The sequence below is a fragment of the Nannobrachium achirus genome (assembly GCF_963921795.1).
Source record: "Nannobrachium achirus genome assembly, chromosome: 19".
Lineage (NCBI taxonomy): Eukaryota > Metazoa > Chordata > Actinopteri > Myctophiformes > Myctophidae > Nannobrachium > Nannobrachium achirus.
In genome coordinates, this window is record NC_137826.1 from 17025845 (window position 1) to 17045617 (window position 19773).

The 19773-nt window shown below is 42.2% G+C and overlaps 1 protein-coding gene across 1 annotated transcript in view; it reads left to right on the forward strand.

The window, feature by feature from the left end:
• Positions 1-16816: 16816 nt before the first annotated feature.
• LOC308304643 (spartin-like) overlaps positions 16817-19773 on the forward strand; it is a gene marked incomplete at both ends in the record, with an annotated part of 35654 nt that continues 32697 nt past the window's right edge. The window contains one exon of the mRNA XM_080749267.1: positions 16817-17288. Coding sequence (XP_080605393.1) covers positions 16817-17288 — 472 coding nt within the window. The remainder of the gene's footprint in view (positions 17289-19773) is intronic.

Here is a 19773-nt window from a genome sequence, read left to right on the forward strand (position 1 = left end):
CCAAAATCACTGCCGCGACCACTATCCCTGAGTTAGTTTTTACATTGAAAATCCCATAGCGGAATCTTAGATTGCGTCATCAGAACAGTTTTCCCAAAAATAATCAGCCCGACAATTTTTACTCATATTCAACTGACAGTGAAAAGTACTAATTTCTCCAAACACAGACGTTATCGAATGCACCTCAATTTCATTCACGACACAGAGTCACATACCTGACAAAATAGCCAGGCTGATTTTGTTTATTTTTGGAACACAGTTCTTGATTGCGATCTAAGATTTCCCTATGGGACTTTCAATAGAAAGAAATACTTCCGTAGCGGGAGTGACTTCAGGACTTTGGTACTCTATTGATTTGTTGCTTTTTGTTGGAAGGGCTTTCCAATTCATTTGAAAAGCTTAGTTCTAAATCTAGGCTATGTCATGCTTATCATGAAAACTTACAGTATCTACCTCCTTTTAAAATGCACCTTAGGCTACTCTGCTTACAATTTGGTGTTTACCTGCTCCAGCAGAGTGCACAAGTAGAGTGATGATCGCTGTCTGTGGGTATGTGTGTATGTGGCTATATTTATGTGTCAGAAAAAGGGAATATCCACACTCTCTGGAGTAGTTTCTTGCAGTTTTATGAATTACTTTGGCACAACAGCAGTCTCACCTAACCTGACTCCGCCAGATGGTGGCAGCAGTGCGTACCGCAGTAGACGGACCGGTTTCGGAAGAATGGCATCATTAAAAAACAATTATTGATGTATGTGGAATCGCCATTTTGACATTATTTTTTGTAATAAACCTGTCGTCTATGTGTGTATGTTAGATTGTATTGACTTTCTCTTATCCTACAAACTAAAGATGACTTTCTAAACAATGTTGTATGTTGCTTTAATGCACAAAGTGTTGGGTATCAAATGACAAAAGCAGAATAATTACATTGCAATCCAATTAAATTTCAATGAAGCGTATTTTTAATGCAACAATAGTTTGAATGCTGTGTAAATTATCATAGTGCATCTACATTAATGCTGCATAGTTATTTTTGCATTGCAACGGATTATCCATCAAAGGTTCAAAAATGTGCTCAAGCATTTTACAAGTGGTCTGGTGCATTTATGAAGCCTTTACTGCTGTCAGTAGTAGGTTTCCCGGCAACCACCGTCCTAGAGTCCTAAGTCCTCTAACCAATCGCAGCAGACATGTCCACTTCAAGGAATGGGATCAAAATCACAACTGTCTCCATGGGAACCCAGGGAAACAAACTTTTTCCTCCTCAGTTGACAAGTTGACATCAGGATTCAGGAACATGGTTGGGGACGCAGATTACAGTAAATATGACTTAATTGGCACGCCTGCAACAAGAACTTGAGCAAGAAAGAGAAATGAAGTAAGTTTAAAGGCTTACATAGGTCCAGTAATACAGTGTGCGTGTGTGCGCGCGTTTGTGTTATGCAAATAAGTATTGTGAAATGCAAGTGTTTATTGAATCGTTGGTTGTAGGGAGATGCTTGAGGACTCGGTCACTGATTTGAGAAGCACCCTGTGTGAGCTTCAAGAGAGACTGCACAGCGTCCCACTAAGCACGCCGTCTAAAAGTGGTCTAATAGTGGTATAGATTTGAACGTTTTTTTGTCGTCTAAACTTAGACTAGACGACTAATAGACGTCTAATAGTCGTCTAAATATAGACGGTCTGCATTTAGACGACTATTAGACGTCTATTAGTCGTCTAGTTTAAGTTTAGACAACAAAAAAACTTTCAAATCTATACCACTATTAGACCACTTTTAGACGGCGTGCTTAGTTGGGTGGATGGAGAAGGTGAGCAGTCGATGGATCATCACACTTTATTGATGGCCCGGCTGGTGCCCACAATGGCTGAGGGTGCCCCCCTTTTAAGTGAAGGATGCCCATATATAAAAAAAAAAAAAAAGTATGTCCAATAAAACGCGGCAGCTGCAGCGGCGCCCCCTGTAGCCTGTCTATGTATAGACTGTGCCCACTGCGCAGGCAACAACATCTTTTTACATTGCCAAGCAAGAGTCAAAATATAATAAAAACAGTAAAGTCTGCTTCTCAATAGTAAAAAAGTAAAAATAGTAAAAATGTCTAATAGTAATAATAAAAATATATACGCAACATGCCTATGAAAAAATCAAATAGGCTTTAAAGCAAAAAATAAATACAAAATCTGATGTCGCCCTTGTCAGGCTTTACTCAGTAGAGCTGCATTCTCCTGTTTGAGCTGAATCTCCTCAGCAGTAACTCCTTCCATTCATCTCTGAATTTAACACTGAGGTCATTCTCGATGCCAGTTGGATCAGATTGGCTTTTCGTGTGTGCAGCATGCTGCGTCGGTGCTCAGAAAATACATTCTTCAGCGTGGAAAAAGCATTCTCGCACATAGCAGTTGAGGCCCCAAATGTCAGTGCGTGTTTGGATGCAGTCATCACCACTGGCATGGATTGGCATGGATGACATTTTATTATTCATGTTATTATTCAGTGAATAAAATAGCAAAACAAACACATATAAAATCAAAATGGTCTTTGGGAGTTTGGGCTTGTTTAAATTGGGGTCCTTTTTAAACTAGTTTAAATAGAATGAGAAAAATAAAACACAGTAGGCTATTACTATGCAGAAAGCATTCCAAAGACAAATTGCAAAAGGAATGGTATTTCATATTTCATACTGCTACTTTATAGCCTGTATATTGACTATAACATGTACATTAGGACAACATAGCCCTGTTTACACAATGCTGTACCCCCTGCCCCCCTCCAACTGGTATGTTCCCCTTTTTCTACTTTTTTTTTTATTGTATTACTATTTTGATACTTGCTTAGGCATTGTAAACAGTGGCGGCCCCAAGGGGGTGCTAGCGGGGCGATTGCCCAGGGCGGCACTTTGCGGGGGCGCCAGAAGAAGAAAAAGAAAAAAAAAAGTAGAGTGAACGCCGTGCAAAAACAGCTCAACCGTCCACTCCCTTGTCTGTTTAAATCAGACCGAATACAACAACACCACCTGGTGGTATGATAGAGGCTGGCAGCTCCAAGCAATACACTCCGCCCCCCCCCTCCCCTCCTTGTGATGTCATATTCACGCGCCAGTATTGAAATATTGAAAACAACAACAGCATGGAGTCTATGCATGGAGTTCCTCACATCTGTGGACATGACTAGATATTATAATATAGTTGCTTGCCCTGAAACATCACATGGAGAGGATTATTTTGTTCTTGAAAACATAGACCTCAGGCTCTATATCAGCCAGTATATAGGAACTCTTGTCTCACTGTGCGTGACTGTGAAACAACCATTTTTCCTGACCAGCACAAAGGTAAGACAGTCAGATCATAAACCCTATTATATTAAGCCCAAAATGGTTCTGCCGCCGTGTAGAACCGAACCGATTTTAACTTAAAAAAATGCATAATTTGCCCGCAAATATCCGATTTTTCCGGCCGCGCTTTGCGCGGCCATAGGGCGGCGCTATACTACCTGGCACAGGGCGCAATATACGTACGAACCGCTACTGATTGTAAACTTATGTTTTCTCATGCCAAAAGCTCCTTTAAATTGAATTGGTATAATTGACAAGAAAATGTTAAAATATTAAACATAGGTCTAACCTCCATGGAGGGGCTAACCTACAGTCAGCCCCCACACGTCACACGTGAATGCATGTATGTCATGTCATGTCATCATGTCATGTCATGTCATGTCATGTGCATGCAAATTTAGGAGCCAAAACAAAGGCTTTGTTTACCGTTGGCCGACTATTAACACCTTTTGGCTTCACTAATGAGTGGGGAGGCACAAGCTGCAGTTTCTCTCAAAGCCAACATGCCATTGTTAGCTCTCAGGACTCTCTGACTCCGCACTGAACTGGTTTTCCTCCTACCTCACCGACAGAACGGAACGTGTCTCTCTGGGAGGGGTGTATTCAAGGACGCAGCCTGTCACCTGTGGTGTCCCCCAAGGCTCCATCCTCGGCCCCACCCTTTTCACCATTTACATGCTCCCCCTTGGTCGTGTCATCAGCCGGCATGGGATCTCTTTTCATTGCTACGCTGATGACACCCAACTGTACTTCAGGACTGTCCCACTCCCCTCTGCTCCCCTGTCATCACCATCACCACCATCATCATCCACACTCACCACATGCCTTGAGGAGATAAAGGCGTGGATGGCTCACAATTTCCTACAATTAAACAGCTCCAAGACAGAGGCCATTCTGATCGGCACCCCAAATCAGGTCAAAACATCCACATTAACCAGCATCACCTTTTCCGGCCATAACCTCCCCCTCTCACCAGTTATAACCAATCTGGGTATAAAAATGGACCCCCAACTGACCTTCGACCCCCACATTAAACACCTTGTCAAAACCTCATTTTTCCACCTCAAAAACATAGCTAGACTCCGTCCCACACTCACCCTTCCTGACGCCGAAAAACTTGTCCACGCCTTTATCTCCTCAAGGCTTGACTACTGTAACGCACTTCTCATCGGGACCCCTGGCAAAAGCATCCAGAGGCTGCAATACATCCAGAACAGTGCTGCCAGGGTCCTGATGAGAGTGCGGAAATTCGACCACATCACACCCATACTCCACTCCCTTCACTGGCTCCCCGTCTCCTCCAGGATTGAATTCAAGGTCTGCCTCCTCCAATGCATCCACGGCAACGCTCCCCCCTACCTCAAAGAACTCATTGAACCCCCAACCTCCACACGCTCTACACGCTCCCTCCGCTCTGGTCACAATAACTCACTGAAAGGCAAAAAGACTAACTTACGCACCATGGGGGACAGGGCTTTTTGCTCGGCTGCTCCTCTGCTGTGGAATGCCCTCCCTGACCATCTCAGAGCACCACAGTCAGTTGATGCTTTTAAAAGGGGACTTAAGACGTTTCTTTTTAATAAGGCATTTTCCTAGCTGGTCCTTATGGATGCCATTTGTGCTTTTAATTCTTCTTTTTTGTTGACCAATTGTGCTTTTAATCTTCCTTGAAATGTGTTTTATAGGTGCACTGTTCTTAATTCATGGTTTTAACAGTTTTTACCATGCTAGTTCTTTGTTTTAATTATTTTGCTTGCTTTGTTTTGCCATTAATGTAGCACTTTGAGATTTGTTTCAAATATAAAGTGTGTTATGAATAAAATTAATTATTATTATTATTATTATTAATTTAGAAGACAAAACAAAAAAATAAATAAATTAAAAAAGAGGACTTTTTCTAAATCTTATCTGGGGGTGCTCCACTGGAAAACTGAGGGTGCTTAGCAGGACTAAGCACCCCCGTGGAACCGGGCCTCAGCACAGCACACGCCAGACATGGTCACGTAATTTTTCTGCTTCGACTTTCTACTACAGGCAACGAGTGGAAGACCAGGTATGAGACGCAGATAGAGCTAAACGGACAGCTAGAGAGACAGATGGCCATCGTTCACGAGAGACTGGAGGACCTGAGAGGAAACCCAATGGGTATGTATGTTTGAAACATGATTTACCTATAGGCAGCCTAGCCAACAATTTAGTTTAAAATTGATGGCTTGAGACTGGAGAATTGTTACTTATTGTTGTAAAAGAAAACAAAAAATCAGGTGTCGGAGAAGAAGGTGTCTGCCCATTATTACCATCCATTCCATAAACCATGTTTTTAAATACAAATATTATATAGGTCTACAATAGTACAGTTTATTAGCCAGATGCACACTGGCCATGGGGCAGTTTGTCAGTCGACTTCCAAAAGTGTTGGTGGTTGTTATGTGGAACTCACAAAGTACCTATAACAGCCACTAGGGGGACACCTCACACCTCTAAAATGCTAGCAAGGCCTGCAAGCCAGGCTTAACATGTGTGGGGATGATGTCTAGCTCCAGCTAGGCTAGAGAAAACCTACCCTGTGTGCAAGGTAGGTTTATTCAAATAAATGCTCAACAGGCATGTGATGAAAATACAGTATAGGCCTACAGTATAGTTATGTTTTATTGCAAAATGTCATAACAAAGCTCACATGTAGGGGAGAGTGGGGTAAACTGAGACACCGGGTAAACGGAGACACCCCCTGTATCTAGGCAATGGAACACATTTGTGGTCATGTGACCATTATATTTTCAAGCCCCTTGAATTTCCCACTTGTCATGAAAAGAGAGACCTGATAGTACTGTAGAAAACATGCTTTTTTCACAAAAATGTGTTTTTTGCATGTAAAAGTACATTTTCTTGCTGTCGACATAATCAGCTGTTGTGTCAAAGCAAATTGGTGCAGGGAGAACATTTTATATCATACATGTTGATGAACTACCAACTTATAAATCCATGTGATAGATGCTAGCTGAAGATTACCCTGAAATGATAAAAATATCCCTTTTCCCAAAATGTGGCTGTGGGGTAAAGTGAGAAAATTGCTTCGGGGTAAAGTGAGACACTATCTCACATTATCCCAACATGATAGACAGGGAGAAAGCTGTAAAAACCTGATTAAAGGGTGTACCAAACTAGTCTCAGTTGATTCTTATGTATTTTCCCCTGTAGAATCCATTTCTGATATATTTCTTTGTAGTGTGCATAATTAATGAGATAATTAGCATATTTGACTACATTTGACTAAATATGTCAATTCATATACAACAATATACTTTGCAGAAATAGATTCTACAGGAAGAATTACATAAGGATCAACTGAGGAAAGTTTGGTAAACCCTTCTATCAATTTTTTATAGGGTTTTTAGTTTTTTCCTTCTGCCCATCTTATCTTATCTTATCTTATCTTATCTATCTATAAATGCGAGAAGTCTCTGCGTGTCTGTGTGTCTGTCTGTCTGTAATCCGCGTATCTCGAGAACCGTTCGTCCCACCGGCTTCAGATTCGGCACGCGCGTTCCCCGCCGCGGCACGGAGTGCAGTGCCGGGTCTCGACCCGACCCGACGCGCGGTTTTCCCGAACCGGCGCGAAACGTTCGGAATCTCCTTATGCGGGGTTGATTGTTGACATCAGGCTGTTCCGGAGGAAATCGGCGAAAGCTCTGACTCATTGTGACATCACTTCATAAAAGGCTCTGACATCACGTACGCCACATGAGTCAACAAAAAATCTCTGTGAGTGTGTATGTATGTATGTAATCCGCGTATCTCGAGAACCGTTCGTCCCACGGGCACGCGCGTTCTCCATATATGGGCATAAAATGAATGCCCCCATATATGGGCATAAAATGGATTGCAGACAGACAGATACAGATATCTCCATATATGGACATAAATGGACAGAGGCAAACAGATGGTCAAAGATCTCCATATATGGGCATAAAATGGACGCAGACAGACAGATACAGATATCTCCATATATGGGCATAAATGGACACAGGCAAACAGATGTTCAAAACGGGTCCTATGACAACAGGTATAATGAGGTTTGCATTAAAGGGGGAACCGGCACTGTGTCTGCAACACAGTTGGAGGCACAGACAGATACTCCATATATGGGCATAAAATGGACGCAGATAGACAGATATCTCCATATATGGGCATAAAATGGACCCAGAACTATAACTGCAGTGATCTCCATATATGGACATAAAATGGACGCCGACAGACAGACAGACAGATACAGATATCTCCATATATGGGCATAAATGGACACAGGCAGACAGATGGTCAAAACGGGTCCTATGAAAACAGGTATAATGGGGTTTGCATTAAAGGGCGGGGCATTCATTCCCTGTTTACATTGTTCCGAGTTGGCCAGGTCGCCGACTAGACGCTAGCTTCTAGTATTTACAATTGAGTAAAAGCCGCATCCCACTTCCAAGGCCATTCACGCCCACTTCGCATCCACTTCAACTCAACGGTAGGGAGAACGTACGGAATAATACCGCCCATAACTCTATGCCGTCCGCTCATTCGCTAGCCGTCGCCATGGTGCCAGCCTATAGAATAAACCTTTCGCTAGGATCCCGTCGTCATGGTGACAAGATATTCCGAAGCAGCTAAGCTACTTCTGCGTCTTGAAAGCCTTGGATCGGGCAATCATCTGATTGTCAATGCCAGCGCATGTGTGCAAATCAAAGTAGGCTACGCAACCCATGTCAGATGAACAGCAGAATAAATGTGACAAAATCATAGACTGTAGAAAAATATGGACTAAGCGACGCCATTGGTTTCTATGCAGCGCAAATGGCACTTTTCCACGCCTTGAAATGGGTGTCGCCATCATAGAAATAAATAGAATTGTAAAAGCACCAGAGATGCTATTGGCTGCCAACAGTCACGTGCAACGCAAGGATACTCGGGAGAATGCGTTGAGCTCTGCCGAAAATATAGCAGACGAAGAAGAAAACGTGGACCGCCCACAAGCCAGCCAGCGAAAAACAAATCCAGTATGGCTGACACAGACGGACCCCAGTGACAGTAAATGTCCGAAAAACGTTTTCATTTTACCACGGACTACAGAGATTTGTGCACCGAAAGTTTGGACTGCAGCCACCGCTAACCTGACCGGGCCGTCTAGGACTCTGTACCCCGCATTGGAAGCCTTGTTGAGGACTCTACTTTTGAAAGTGCCCGTGCAGTTCTGCAGGGTCTTATAATAATCCAGTTGTCCACTAGACTTTTCACAAAGCAAAGAGGCATTCGTCCAGAGAATTATGCATGGGTTTATTCATATTTATTAACAGGGATTTGTGATGTTTATAGGACTGAAGTTGCACTAATAGTTTTCATTCACACCTCTTAACAAAAGCTGTCAACAATGTCAATGTGACACCTATGTTAACAATGCGATTAATGTAGGAATGGATGCAATATGCATATGAATTGTCCATTGTGACTACAGTCTATGATTGTGACATGCTAAGTAGGCTACAGTAGCGAGAAGCTGGATTAATGAATTGATTCGTGAACTAATTATTGAGCTGACATTATGCAGTATCGTGGGTTAATTATTCCTACATATTAAAGAGGTTATTTCAATCAGCGATCGTTAACGTAAAGGCGCTTTATTCATGTCATTTTTGTTTGATTGAGGTATTTACAGTAGTAGCCTACATCATTCAGCCTATTCCTCCTCTTTGATTCAGTCAATTTCATTCTGGTTTATATTTTGGAAATAAAATGTGAGATCAACCAATGCCTATTTGTGTGCGTTCCTATGCTAATTTGTGTGACATTTGTATGTGTGAATGTAAGTGCTAACTTTGTTTGACGTGCAGTCTGTGACAATTATACTGTAGCCTCAGTGTCGTTTTCAAATGTTTTAATTAATACCATTTGGCGAGGCGCTAAATGTTGAGTGTTTCTTTTGTTTAGTTTTATATTCTATTATATGCTATACCACTTTATATACGAGTGGTTACTTGGGGGAAATACATTATTATACTAGCCGTTCTAAACCTACAAAAAGCCAGATAATTGCCATAACATCACGTGGCCGAAGCCTGCTATGACCAACTTCAAATTCCGACCAAGATCTCCCATACTCAGCTGGCTTCAACAACAGGTATATGAGGTGCCAAGGGATACAGGATAGCAGGACATGCAACTTATGTAAAAAGTGCTGTTTTCAGTTTCCAAAATGTTACATGAAATATTTGATAAATAGTCTGAAGTAGGCCTAATGTAAAGTAAGTCTGTGGTAGGCATACATGACAAATTATCAAGAATGCCATATGCCAATGTTAAAGACGAGTTCATAAAATAATATAGGCTTCCATTGGCTTAGAACATAGGCTATTTTGGCTGTGAGTGGCGGCAGTGGCCACTGATAATCTGTAGGCTCATGTCGATCACGGATTGATGTGGCATGCCATACTTGCACAAATCATGACGAGAAAAATAAAATAAAGACGCATTGTTTTGGTGGCATTATATATAGGCTCTCATAAGTTGTTACACAATCGGGCAGGTATAGCCTTAATTCATAATAAATAAATACCAAGTCGTGTGGCTGATATGCCTATAAGAGTAAATAAATTATAGGCGTATTAACAAAAACGATGTTTTAACATTTATAGCCTATAATTATACAGAATTGCCTATATGTGTGTTTATTTATGTCCTTGCTCATTTTAATAGCTCTGGATTAAGAGCGTCTGCCTATATTGTACAGTGTTTATTTATGTCCTCGCTCATTTTAATAGCTCTGGATTAAGAGCGTCTGCCTATATTGTACAGTGTAACCTGGGTTTGTATAATAGTTTTATATTGTAACAATGTTTATACGCCGTTGTACAAAGAAAACCGACCTACAAGCTAACAGTGCGTCGCATTACGACCAACGCTGATGAGCTGATGTGGGCAAAGGCTGATCTGGGATCAGCCGCGCCCCTGCAACTTTATCATCTATTTTAAAATAAATTGACCAAATTTCGACAAAACGCATATGATGGTGATTGAAAGGCATTTTTTAACTAGCGATAGGAACCATAAAGTATTCATGAAATGTTAATTAAGGCTAGAACACGAAAGGGGAAAATGAATGGGATCCAATGGAGAACAATTCTTTTTGCACCCGGCCGGGGGGGAAAACAGCGCAACTAGCGGCCAATCATAGGAAGTTTTACTTCCGTATTGGAGTCATTTTAAATCGGCAGAACTTGCCCCTTGGACAAAATACAGTAACATCCTCACATTAATAGACACTTAATATCCAGCAAGCAATAGACATTAAACAAATTTAAGCTTAGGCATCATTCAAATAAGAGAGAAGCCCCTGTAACCTTACTGTTCTGAAGGACAATAAGTTATAGGCTAATCCTTTTGCAAAAAAATAAATGTTACTTTTTTAGACAAGATCCAAATAGGACGTTTTTAGCTGTTAGATTTATGACAGTTTGACATTGTTAAGCAGTTGTTTTTCTCTCGCTAAGTGGCCAATTGTAATGGAATCTGCTCAAAGCCACCCTGTGCCTGAGGGGTTTGTCGGTGACACTAGATGATCGGCCGGCAAAGCCGGCCGAACCTCTAGTGTGTCACATTATTAGACACATGGGTGGAAATGACAGGACAAAGCCTATTAAAAGAATGTCTGCTATGTACATTTTTGTATTGCGCATATTTAACCCGGTTAACCGGGTTTTTGTGTTTTTATGGTAGTTTTAAAGTGAAAAAAGTGAGTGGATCACTTTACCCCGTTGATTTCTCTGGTCTGTCTCAGTTTACCCCGGTCCTGGGGTAAACTGAGACACAAGACCACTTTTTTTTAAAACAATCATATTTTCTCTGCCTTTTGTCTTGAATATGTTCTGATATCTTCCATTGTTAGGAAACATCCCAAATTACTGGGAAATGTGTAATTTTTTACTGATATATCTTTTAGTTCGCCTAGAGGGGAGCAAATGTAAAAAGTGTCTCAGTTTACTCCGCTCTCCCCTACAGTCTAGCCTATATATTCAGCATGACTTTCAAACATACATATCAGACACTCTAGTTTACAAAATAAAAATGATTTAAAAAAGAAAAGTATTTTATTGCGGACTTCTGGGGCTCACTGGACACCACATTAAGGAAAAGGGGGGAAAGAAAGCGCCAGCTGATGACATTATTAATTATACTATTTCTCTGCAGATCGGTTGGCCTCTATCCGGTCCTATGATGACATGCCAGTGGTGAGTAGTGCACAACGTCTACCAGCTCAATAGTAGGACAGATGACAGCCGAGGTTATTAGATCAAATTGTATGCTATGCCTTAGCACCATAATATCATCTCTGTCAGGTGGAAACCTCATATGTCCAAGAACTGATACTTTCCAGTTCTTTTCTTTTTTTTTCTTTTTTTTTTTGACTCTTGCCAGGTCTGACTGCTTCAATCACCAACTATACATCAGTGTTTCCTAACCTTTACTGGATCAGGGCTCACTTGAACATCTTGAAAGTGTTTGCAGTAGAGATGTCTTCTCGCCCCTTTTTAATCCTTCTAATTTGGCTAGTGGTTTGTAACATATTCTGTGGTCTGAGAAAATGTGAATACATAATACTGCTTATAGGCCTACTGATATACTGGCCTACTCCTATTTACGGGGTCTTTAACAGACAAGCCACACCCAGACGGTTTGAGACGTGCATTATTATACCAGCAGAAGGAGCCATGCAGAGAGACAAAGAGATTTAAGGGAGAACACGATCTATGAGAAGCTACATCCATCCATCCATCCGTCCCTCTCCTTCTGTTGATGCAGAGCAGACGTTAATCACAGCACAGTAATCACTGGATTAAACAAAGCAACACACAAATTACATCAATGTATCACTCCACACCATCCACGTGCACAAAGTGTGTGTGTGTGTGTGTGTGTGTGTGTGTGTGTGTGTGTGTGTGTGTGTGTGTGTGCGCACGCGCTGCATGTGCGTGCGTATATACGCACAAGCACATGTACATAAGTCCTCCTACACATGAGTGTGTGTGTGTGTGTGTGTGTGTCTGTCTGCAAATCTGAACCAACAGATGCTAATTCCTCGATCCAAGTAACAATTGTGATCTGGAGTATATCATGCATGGATGGTGGAGGGAGAATGAGGCATATCATAGACACACAATCTGTAAAGTTATGCCAACTAGACCTTACCCGTTCGAATAGAAGTATAGGGATGTATGCGCTTGCTCCACATAGTTTTTCTATACCCGTTGGAAGATGAAATCACAACACATCAAACGCACCCGTTGCATGCGTGACCCATGCATGCATGCAACCCACGTGACGTGTGTGAGAGTGTGTGTGTGAGAGTGAGTGAGAGTGAGAGTCAGAGTGAGAGAGTGGGGGGGGGGGGGGGGGGGCTACAGATCCCATGGCCTGGAGGAATAGGACCGCAACCCTGACAACAGGCTGTAGAGTTGAACAGAATTGGTGAAGAAAACGCTAATAATCATTCAAATAAGAGAGAAGCCCCTGTAACCTTACTGTTCTGAAGGACAATAAGTTATAGGCTAATCCTTTTGCAAAAAAATAAATGTTACTTTTGCCATGTGAAATTTGTGATCATTTGCTCAAGCGAGTCAATAGATAAATGGATAAGCGTGAGCGTTAGATCGTGGGTGTGTGAGTGAGTGAGTTTGCTCGTTTAATAGATAGATATGATGATATGAAATGGTACGAATAACTCCATTTTCCCATTTCACAAACATTTGGAGAAAATAGCAGACGTATGGTTTAATACTTTTGTTTGTTAATACTGTACAATAAAACTAGCAGTTCTGCAGTGGTTGGAGGAGGTCTCTATAATTAAGTTGACTGCCTCGAGCTCATACTTGAATCTACAACACGGATTTGTTAATATAACATTTTATTCATTAATGGTCTTTTGACTTAACTTTTGACTGTGTGTGATGTACACTGTGATAAGTAGCTTATAAGTAGTTGACATACTGTATCACCATGATTGATTCTTACCTTTATGGGATATACTGTAACAAAACACAGACAGAACTGAACGTGAGTGAAGAAAAACAACAACAACTAATGGAAACAAAAACACACGAAAAGAGAGTAAATGAATAAATAACCAAGATACAATGGAGACAAGTTGACACATTGTCTCCTCTGCAGGACACACTGAGACAGAGGCTGAAGCTCCTGACCAATGAGAGGTCTGATCTGCAGACTCAACTGATGGACGTCCGTCTCCGAATCCAACAGGAAGGAAAGGTCTGTTGTTGTCCTTCTCGTCACTGACAGAAATTAGGCCGTACGAAATTAGCCTTTCCCCCCAACCCATGCTTAGCCTTTTATAATTTCGCTATATACTGTAAGTCTGAGCTATTATTATTATGCATTTTGGCTTTAATCTGTCGCTCGTATCCAGCGTGACTTACCAAGTGCAAGATCAGAGTTAAAGGGCCACTTCACCTCTGGTACAAACAGAGCTTATTTTATTGTTGTTTGGGACACAATCAACACAATCCTGAGTTGTTTTTTCTGTTCAATCTGTTTTTTGAGATATTTTAGTATTTCAGCTGTGCTAGTGATGCGTTTTGCATCATATGATGCAGCATGATGATGCAAAATGCATCATATGATGCAAAATGCATCACTAGCACAGCTGAAATACTAAAATATCTCAAAAAACAGATTGAACACAAAAAACAACTCAGGATTGTGTTGATTGTGTCCCAAACAACAATAAAATAAGATCTAGTTGTCCCAGAGGTGAAGTGGCCCTTTAAGTAGAGACAGGAATTCTAGTCGACCAACAACAGGGCAAGAGGTCAAGTAGTAAACAGAGTGCTTAGAAAACAATGAAAGTGCTCCAAATAACTAGGATAGCAGGGTAAACGTTCTGCTCAGTAAGGGCCTCAACAGATGAACAGAATTCGCCTACAATAAGATATTATAATTTTTTCATCGGATCGCATGAGCTCACACACAACACCATCCTCAGTCTTGACGATTATTGGGTCGTGTGTCCCGCTGTGCGAGAGACGCGCGACAGGCCCACACACACAACAAGAACTCTTCCCCGACACCCCTGTGGCGAATTCTGGAGCGAGACGTGACGAGACAAAAAAATAAAAAATAAATCACGCCTCGCAGCGCTGAAGAGCAGCAGCTGTCAGCTGTGTTGGCCTTGAATCTCCCAAACCGTAAATAAAACAAAGCCATAAAAGATATGTTTCTGGATAAATAAACGTGTCTATAACCACTCAAACTGCATGGCGCACTGTGCGCAAAGACGCTGATCATTGATGTATTCCTGTATGCAAAACCGAACTGTTTTAAAGTGACTTTCAAAACTCAACAATCTGCTATAATACAAAGCGCCTCGGCGCTGCGAAGCGATACGAAATAAAACCAAGTGCTGGGATATACGAAATCAAATCAAATAACGTGCTTTATGGGAGTGAACAATTAAGACAATAAAACAAAGGGAATCCAAATGAATGAAACACTGTGTGCACTTGACTCTGAGCTTGGAGGTCTGCTATTCTCTGCACGCAACATCATCGCAGGACGGAGATAAATTAGGCTTGATATATGATGTGCTGCAGCTGAGGTGATCATAGCCTACAGCGCTTTCTAGTCTTAGGTAAAAGTATCAATACTGCATTATTGAAATACTTTGTTACAAGTTAAAGTCCGGAATTCAAAATGCATTTGAGTAAAAGTAGGCTACGAAAGTGAGGGCATCAAAATAAGCTCACACAACGTGTCACAGCGCAGCGCGACGCTTTGTGAGCTTGTAGATTGGCTATTTTCAAATAGTCTATAAAATGGGGCTAAAGGCACAATGTTTTATAATATAATAATTTACATCTGCAAAGTAACTAGTAGCTATGTTTTCATATAATTGTAGTGGAGTAAAAATACAATATTTGGATCCGAGATGTTGTGGAGTAGCCTGTATTGAAAAAAAAAAAAAGAAAAAAAAAATAGCCTCCCGTTTGGCTCACCCGCCGCCTATATGCCGGGGGAATTAAACCAGACATTAAAATGTAAGATCATGATAGAAACTTTAAATGGTAGTAGGTTCTAATCATATGATGATGTTTATGAAAATAATATTAATAACTAGTGACGGGAGTGAGTGGGGACGGCGGAAGAGAGAGAGGGAGAGTCGAGAGAGGGAAGGAAAAAGGAGGGACAGTTTTTTTCGGTGCGATATCTTCACTACCCGTCACACGACAGGATCACGGTTGGATCTCTACCCCGCTGTGCGGTGATTTTCAAGCAAGTTTGATATTTTCTGCTGTCGGGTGGGTTGTAAAAAAGGTAGTAAAAAAGCTAATTAACATATCGGCGGGCGCTTCCACACGACAGGAGAAAAACTGTGCCTCGTGAGCGAATTTGGGCTGTTCCTCGTCACAGTCATAAATTCCTCAAATGCCACAACATTGCGTACGAATTCTGTTCATCTGGGGAGGCCCTAATGATGATGGGAGTGTGACATTGATCTGACACACACTGCATAGAAAGAGGTCTAACTGCAGCTTCTCAGAGCGTAGCCTACACTTTGGGAGCAACTTTTCCTTTTCTACCCACTGTACCCTGGGTGCCGTGCTGTGCATTTCGCTGTCAAGGTAGGCCAGTGATACTTAGGAAGGAACTGAAAGGATAATCTATTTCTGGTCGTTAATGTTTGCCGTGGAAGGCTAGAACTGTGTAATTACTTTTTCATTCGTGTTTTCCACTTATTTTCTCTCTGATTGTCTTTAGAAAGGGCATTTGTTGATAGTGTTGTTGTTAAAGCTAGTCTTGCTGTTCAGGTAAAACAAGATGTGCGTCAAACCAGTGCATAATTCAACAAGTAGGCTTACACGGTACAAGTGCTCTACAAGCGTTATGGCTAGGTTATCATATGGTACTACTATGGTGATTTTAATGGTGTAGGGCAGGCTGATAGTTCGTCAGTTTAGTGGTCTGGTGGAAGAAGTATAGGCTACTTAGCAAGGATACAAGAAAAGTGGGCATTAAAGGGTGGGCACCTCGAAAATATTGTATTCATATATTTGGGAAACTGTCTTTTGTGAGCTTGTAGAAGTGCAACCAAATATAAAATGACTTATCTTTTAGGTATACTGGATCTCTTCTCCACTAGTTCCTAACATTTTAATCAAGCTTTTATTTGTTGATGAAATTGTCAATATATCTTAGTCTTAGTTTTTATCTTAGTTTTTATTTTGTTTTCGTCTGAAAAAGTTTAGTCAACAAACATTTTTCGTCATAGTTTCAGTCAACGATATGAACACTGCTCTAAATAATATATATATATTTTAAAATGTCAACAGATTAAGTGACCCGCGGACCCTCCGGCAGACGGTTCCAAAGAAGGAAAAAAAGGCCCCATCCCCCAAAAGGCCTTTTTTGTTCTAGCCTCTGGAACCATTAGGAGCATGGCTGAGCCTGCTGAGCTGCTGATCATCAAGGACCAGTATAAGCAGGCGTTGCACTTCCTGAAGCGAGGCATGGCGGCCGAGGAGGCCGGCAGACGACCCGAGGCCCTGGAGTATTACAGGACGGGGAGGAAGCACCTGGCCCAGGGCCTGGAGGTCCCCACCGGGGGAGCCAGGCACCAGGCAGGAGCACCTTGCTGGGACACTGCCAGACAGCTGCAGCAGAAGATGAGGGAGACCCTCCAGAACCTAATCTGTCGCCTCCCCGAGCTGGAGGAGAGTGTCGCCGATCTCACAACGGAGGAGTCGGGGGATCATTTCTATCCTGCTCTGGAAGACAACATTCTGCCTCCTCCTAGCTCTCTGCTCCATCTATACCCTTCCGTATCCGCTCTCCTAAGGACCACAAACCCCCCAGCCCAGAACCTCCTCGTCCCGACGCCAGCACCTCCAGTCAGGCCATCCCACCAAGGTTATTATATTTTTTAACATTTAATTTGTTGTTATTTTGATTTAATTTTGACGTGATAGTACTGTATACTGTGTATGTGGGACGGCAGTGGCTCAGGAGGTAGACTAGAGTTGCCGCTTGGGAACCGGAAGGTTCCCAGTTCGATCCTGGGCCTTGCATGGTTTCCTCCGCCCTCGTTGTATGAATGTGTGTGTGAATGGGTGAATGTCATGCACAATCTATGTAAAGCGCCTTGGATAAAGACGCTATATAAATGCACCATTTACACGTCTATTTTTTTATTTTTTTTATTTTTTTTAAGGTTTAGTTTTAGCAGCACTACTGTATATAACTTTCCTCTTCTACCCCAGATTTGAACCGGGTTTCCTGTTTAAGTTGGAGCCGGCCTGCTTGCTCTGGGGATAAATTGAATCTTGACCATCAGGTCAGATCCTGTGTCTAGGTCACACATGACCTTTGACATGATCTAAATAGAAGAGCAGAGAGACAAAATACAGCCACCCCAATTGTATATGTTATTTTGTTTTAACATGATCTACCATACAGATTGGACAATATGTAATTTCACTGATTAAAACAAAGTTAGATAGTGAGGCTTTACATGTGTGATTTCTTTGGGGGGTATTTGTCTGGGGCAAGCTAAAAAATAACCGTTTGAGTATTTTGTAATTGCGACCGAAGGTCGCATATACTCTGAAGAACCGTGTCGCTTGAGTGACCTTCCTTCCGTATCCTCGTGACCTTCCTTCCGTATCCTCTGTGATGTCAGTGTGATGTCAGCGAGTTGTGACATCACTTCCTGTACAGGGCGGCTACACGAAATGTGGATAACACTATATATGGAGATAGTCCAGTCCATCATGTCATATGGGACTACCGTCATAGAAAGTAGCCATTGTTAGGCCGGAGTCAATGGCTGTCTAAACATGGAGATGTGGATAACACTATATTTGGAGATAGTCTAGTCCAATATGTCATATGGGACTACCGTCATAGACAGTAGCCATTGTTAATCCGGAGTCAATGGCTGACTGTCTGTACAGGAAGTGATGTCACATGACATACTTTTTATGCCCATATATGAGTCCTAACATGGAGATGTGGATAACACTATATATGGAGATAGTCTAGTCCAATATGTCATATGGAACTACCGTCATAGACAGTAGCCATTGTTAGGTCGGAGTCAATGGCTGTCTGTCTGACTGTCTGTACAGGAAGTGATGTCACATGACATACTTTTTATGCCCATATATGAGTCCTTCTGTACCACATCTCCATGTTTAGGCAAACTCCACACAGTGAGCGATAGGGCCTTTCTGTGTGGAGTTTGCATGTTCTCCCCGTGTCTCCTAGGGTTGATACCCTCACAAAAACATGAACAAACTCCCCCCAGAATGACAACAACTAGAATCGTCAGAGAAACGCTGTGGTTGGCCAGATGGTCAAGAATTGGCGCGACCTCGCCCTTTAGGGCGAGGTTGCATGTCACCCTGAGGTCGCATTCCACCCTCAGGTGTCTTACTAGTAATATGAGTTTAGTTAATTGGTGTGGCAACACCCTATTGTTCTAGGTCAGAGAACTTTCATACCAGCCAAAGTGAACCTGTTTGTCCAATCAGACAAGATCACAATATATATATGAATGGTAATTGGTGAGATGGAATTCATTTCCCAGTGGATTCCTCGTGACTCGCGTCAGTGCTTCCCAGAATTCCACCTGTCTAGTTTTAGATTGTAGTTTTGTAATTGCACAATTACAGTTTCAGTTAGTTATTCGCCACGCTGCTCCCTTAGCTCTGGTGATGCCAACCTCCTTGACATCTTCATAACAAACAAACAAAACTCTCTCAGTGGCCGACCCCTCCCTAGAGAACTCACTCTCACCCTCATCCTCGCCACCACACTTAGTTGAAACCCACCTTTTCAGAGTCACATTCATAATTTCTGAGTATTTAGAAAAGTGCTTTTTAAATATTATTAATATTATTAATATTAATATTATTGTTATTGTGTGTGTGTGTGTGTGTGTGTGTGTGTGTGTGTGTGTGTGTGTGTGTGTGTGTGTGTCATTGCGACCGTCAGGTCGCAGTTACTATCAAAACCTCCACAAACTGTGAGTCCGTCAGTCAGTCCGTCAGTCTGTCTGTCACACGTCACATGTCACACTTTTGCCCTGCTCATATCTCCGCAACCGTTGCCCCGATCCATGCCAGATTTTGCACACACACTCCTTGCCTGCCAAACTAAACCTCCAAGGACCCCCGGAGCTCCAGGGACCCCCAGGTCCCTGGGGGACCCCCAGATGTAAAAAATGACCAAATGTGCAAACGTGACCAAATGACCACCCCAACGGGGCTGCTCACGGGGAATTCCCGGGGACCACCGACTCCTGGTGCTCCAGAACGGATGCAAAAGTGGTGGCGCCCCCAGTGGAGGACCCCCTGCCACTGCAGCGCACATAAAATGCCGTAACTCGGGCTAG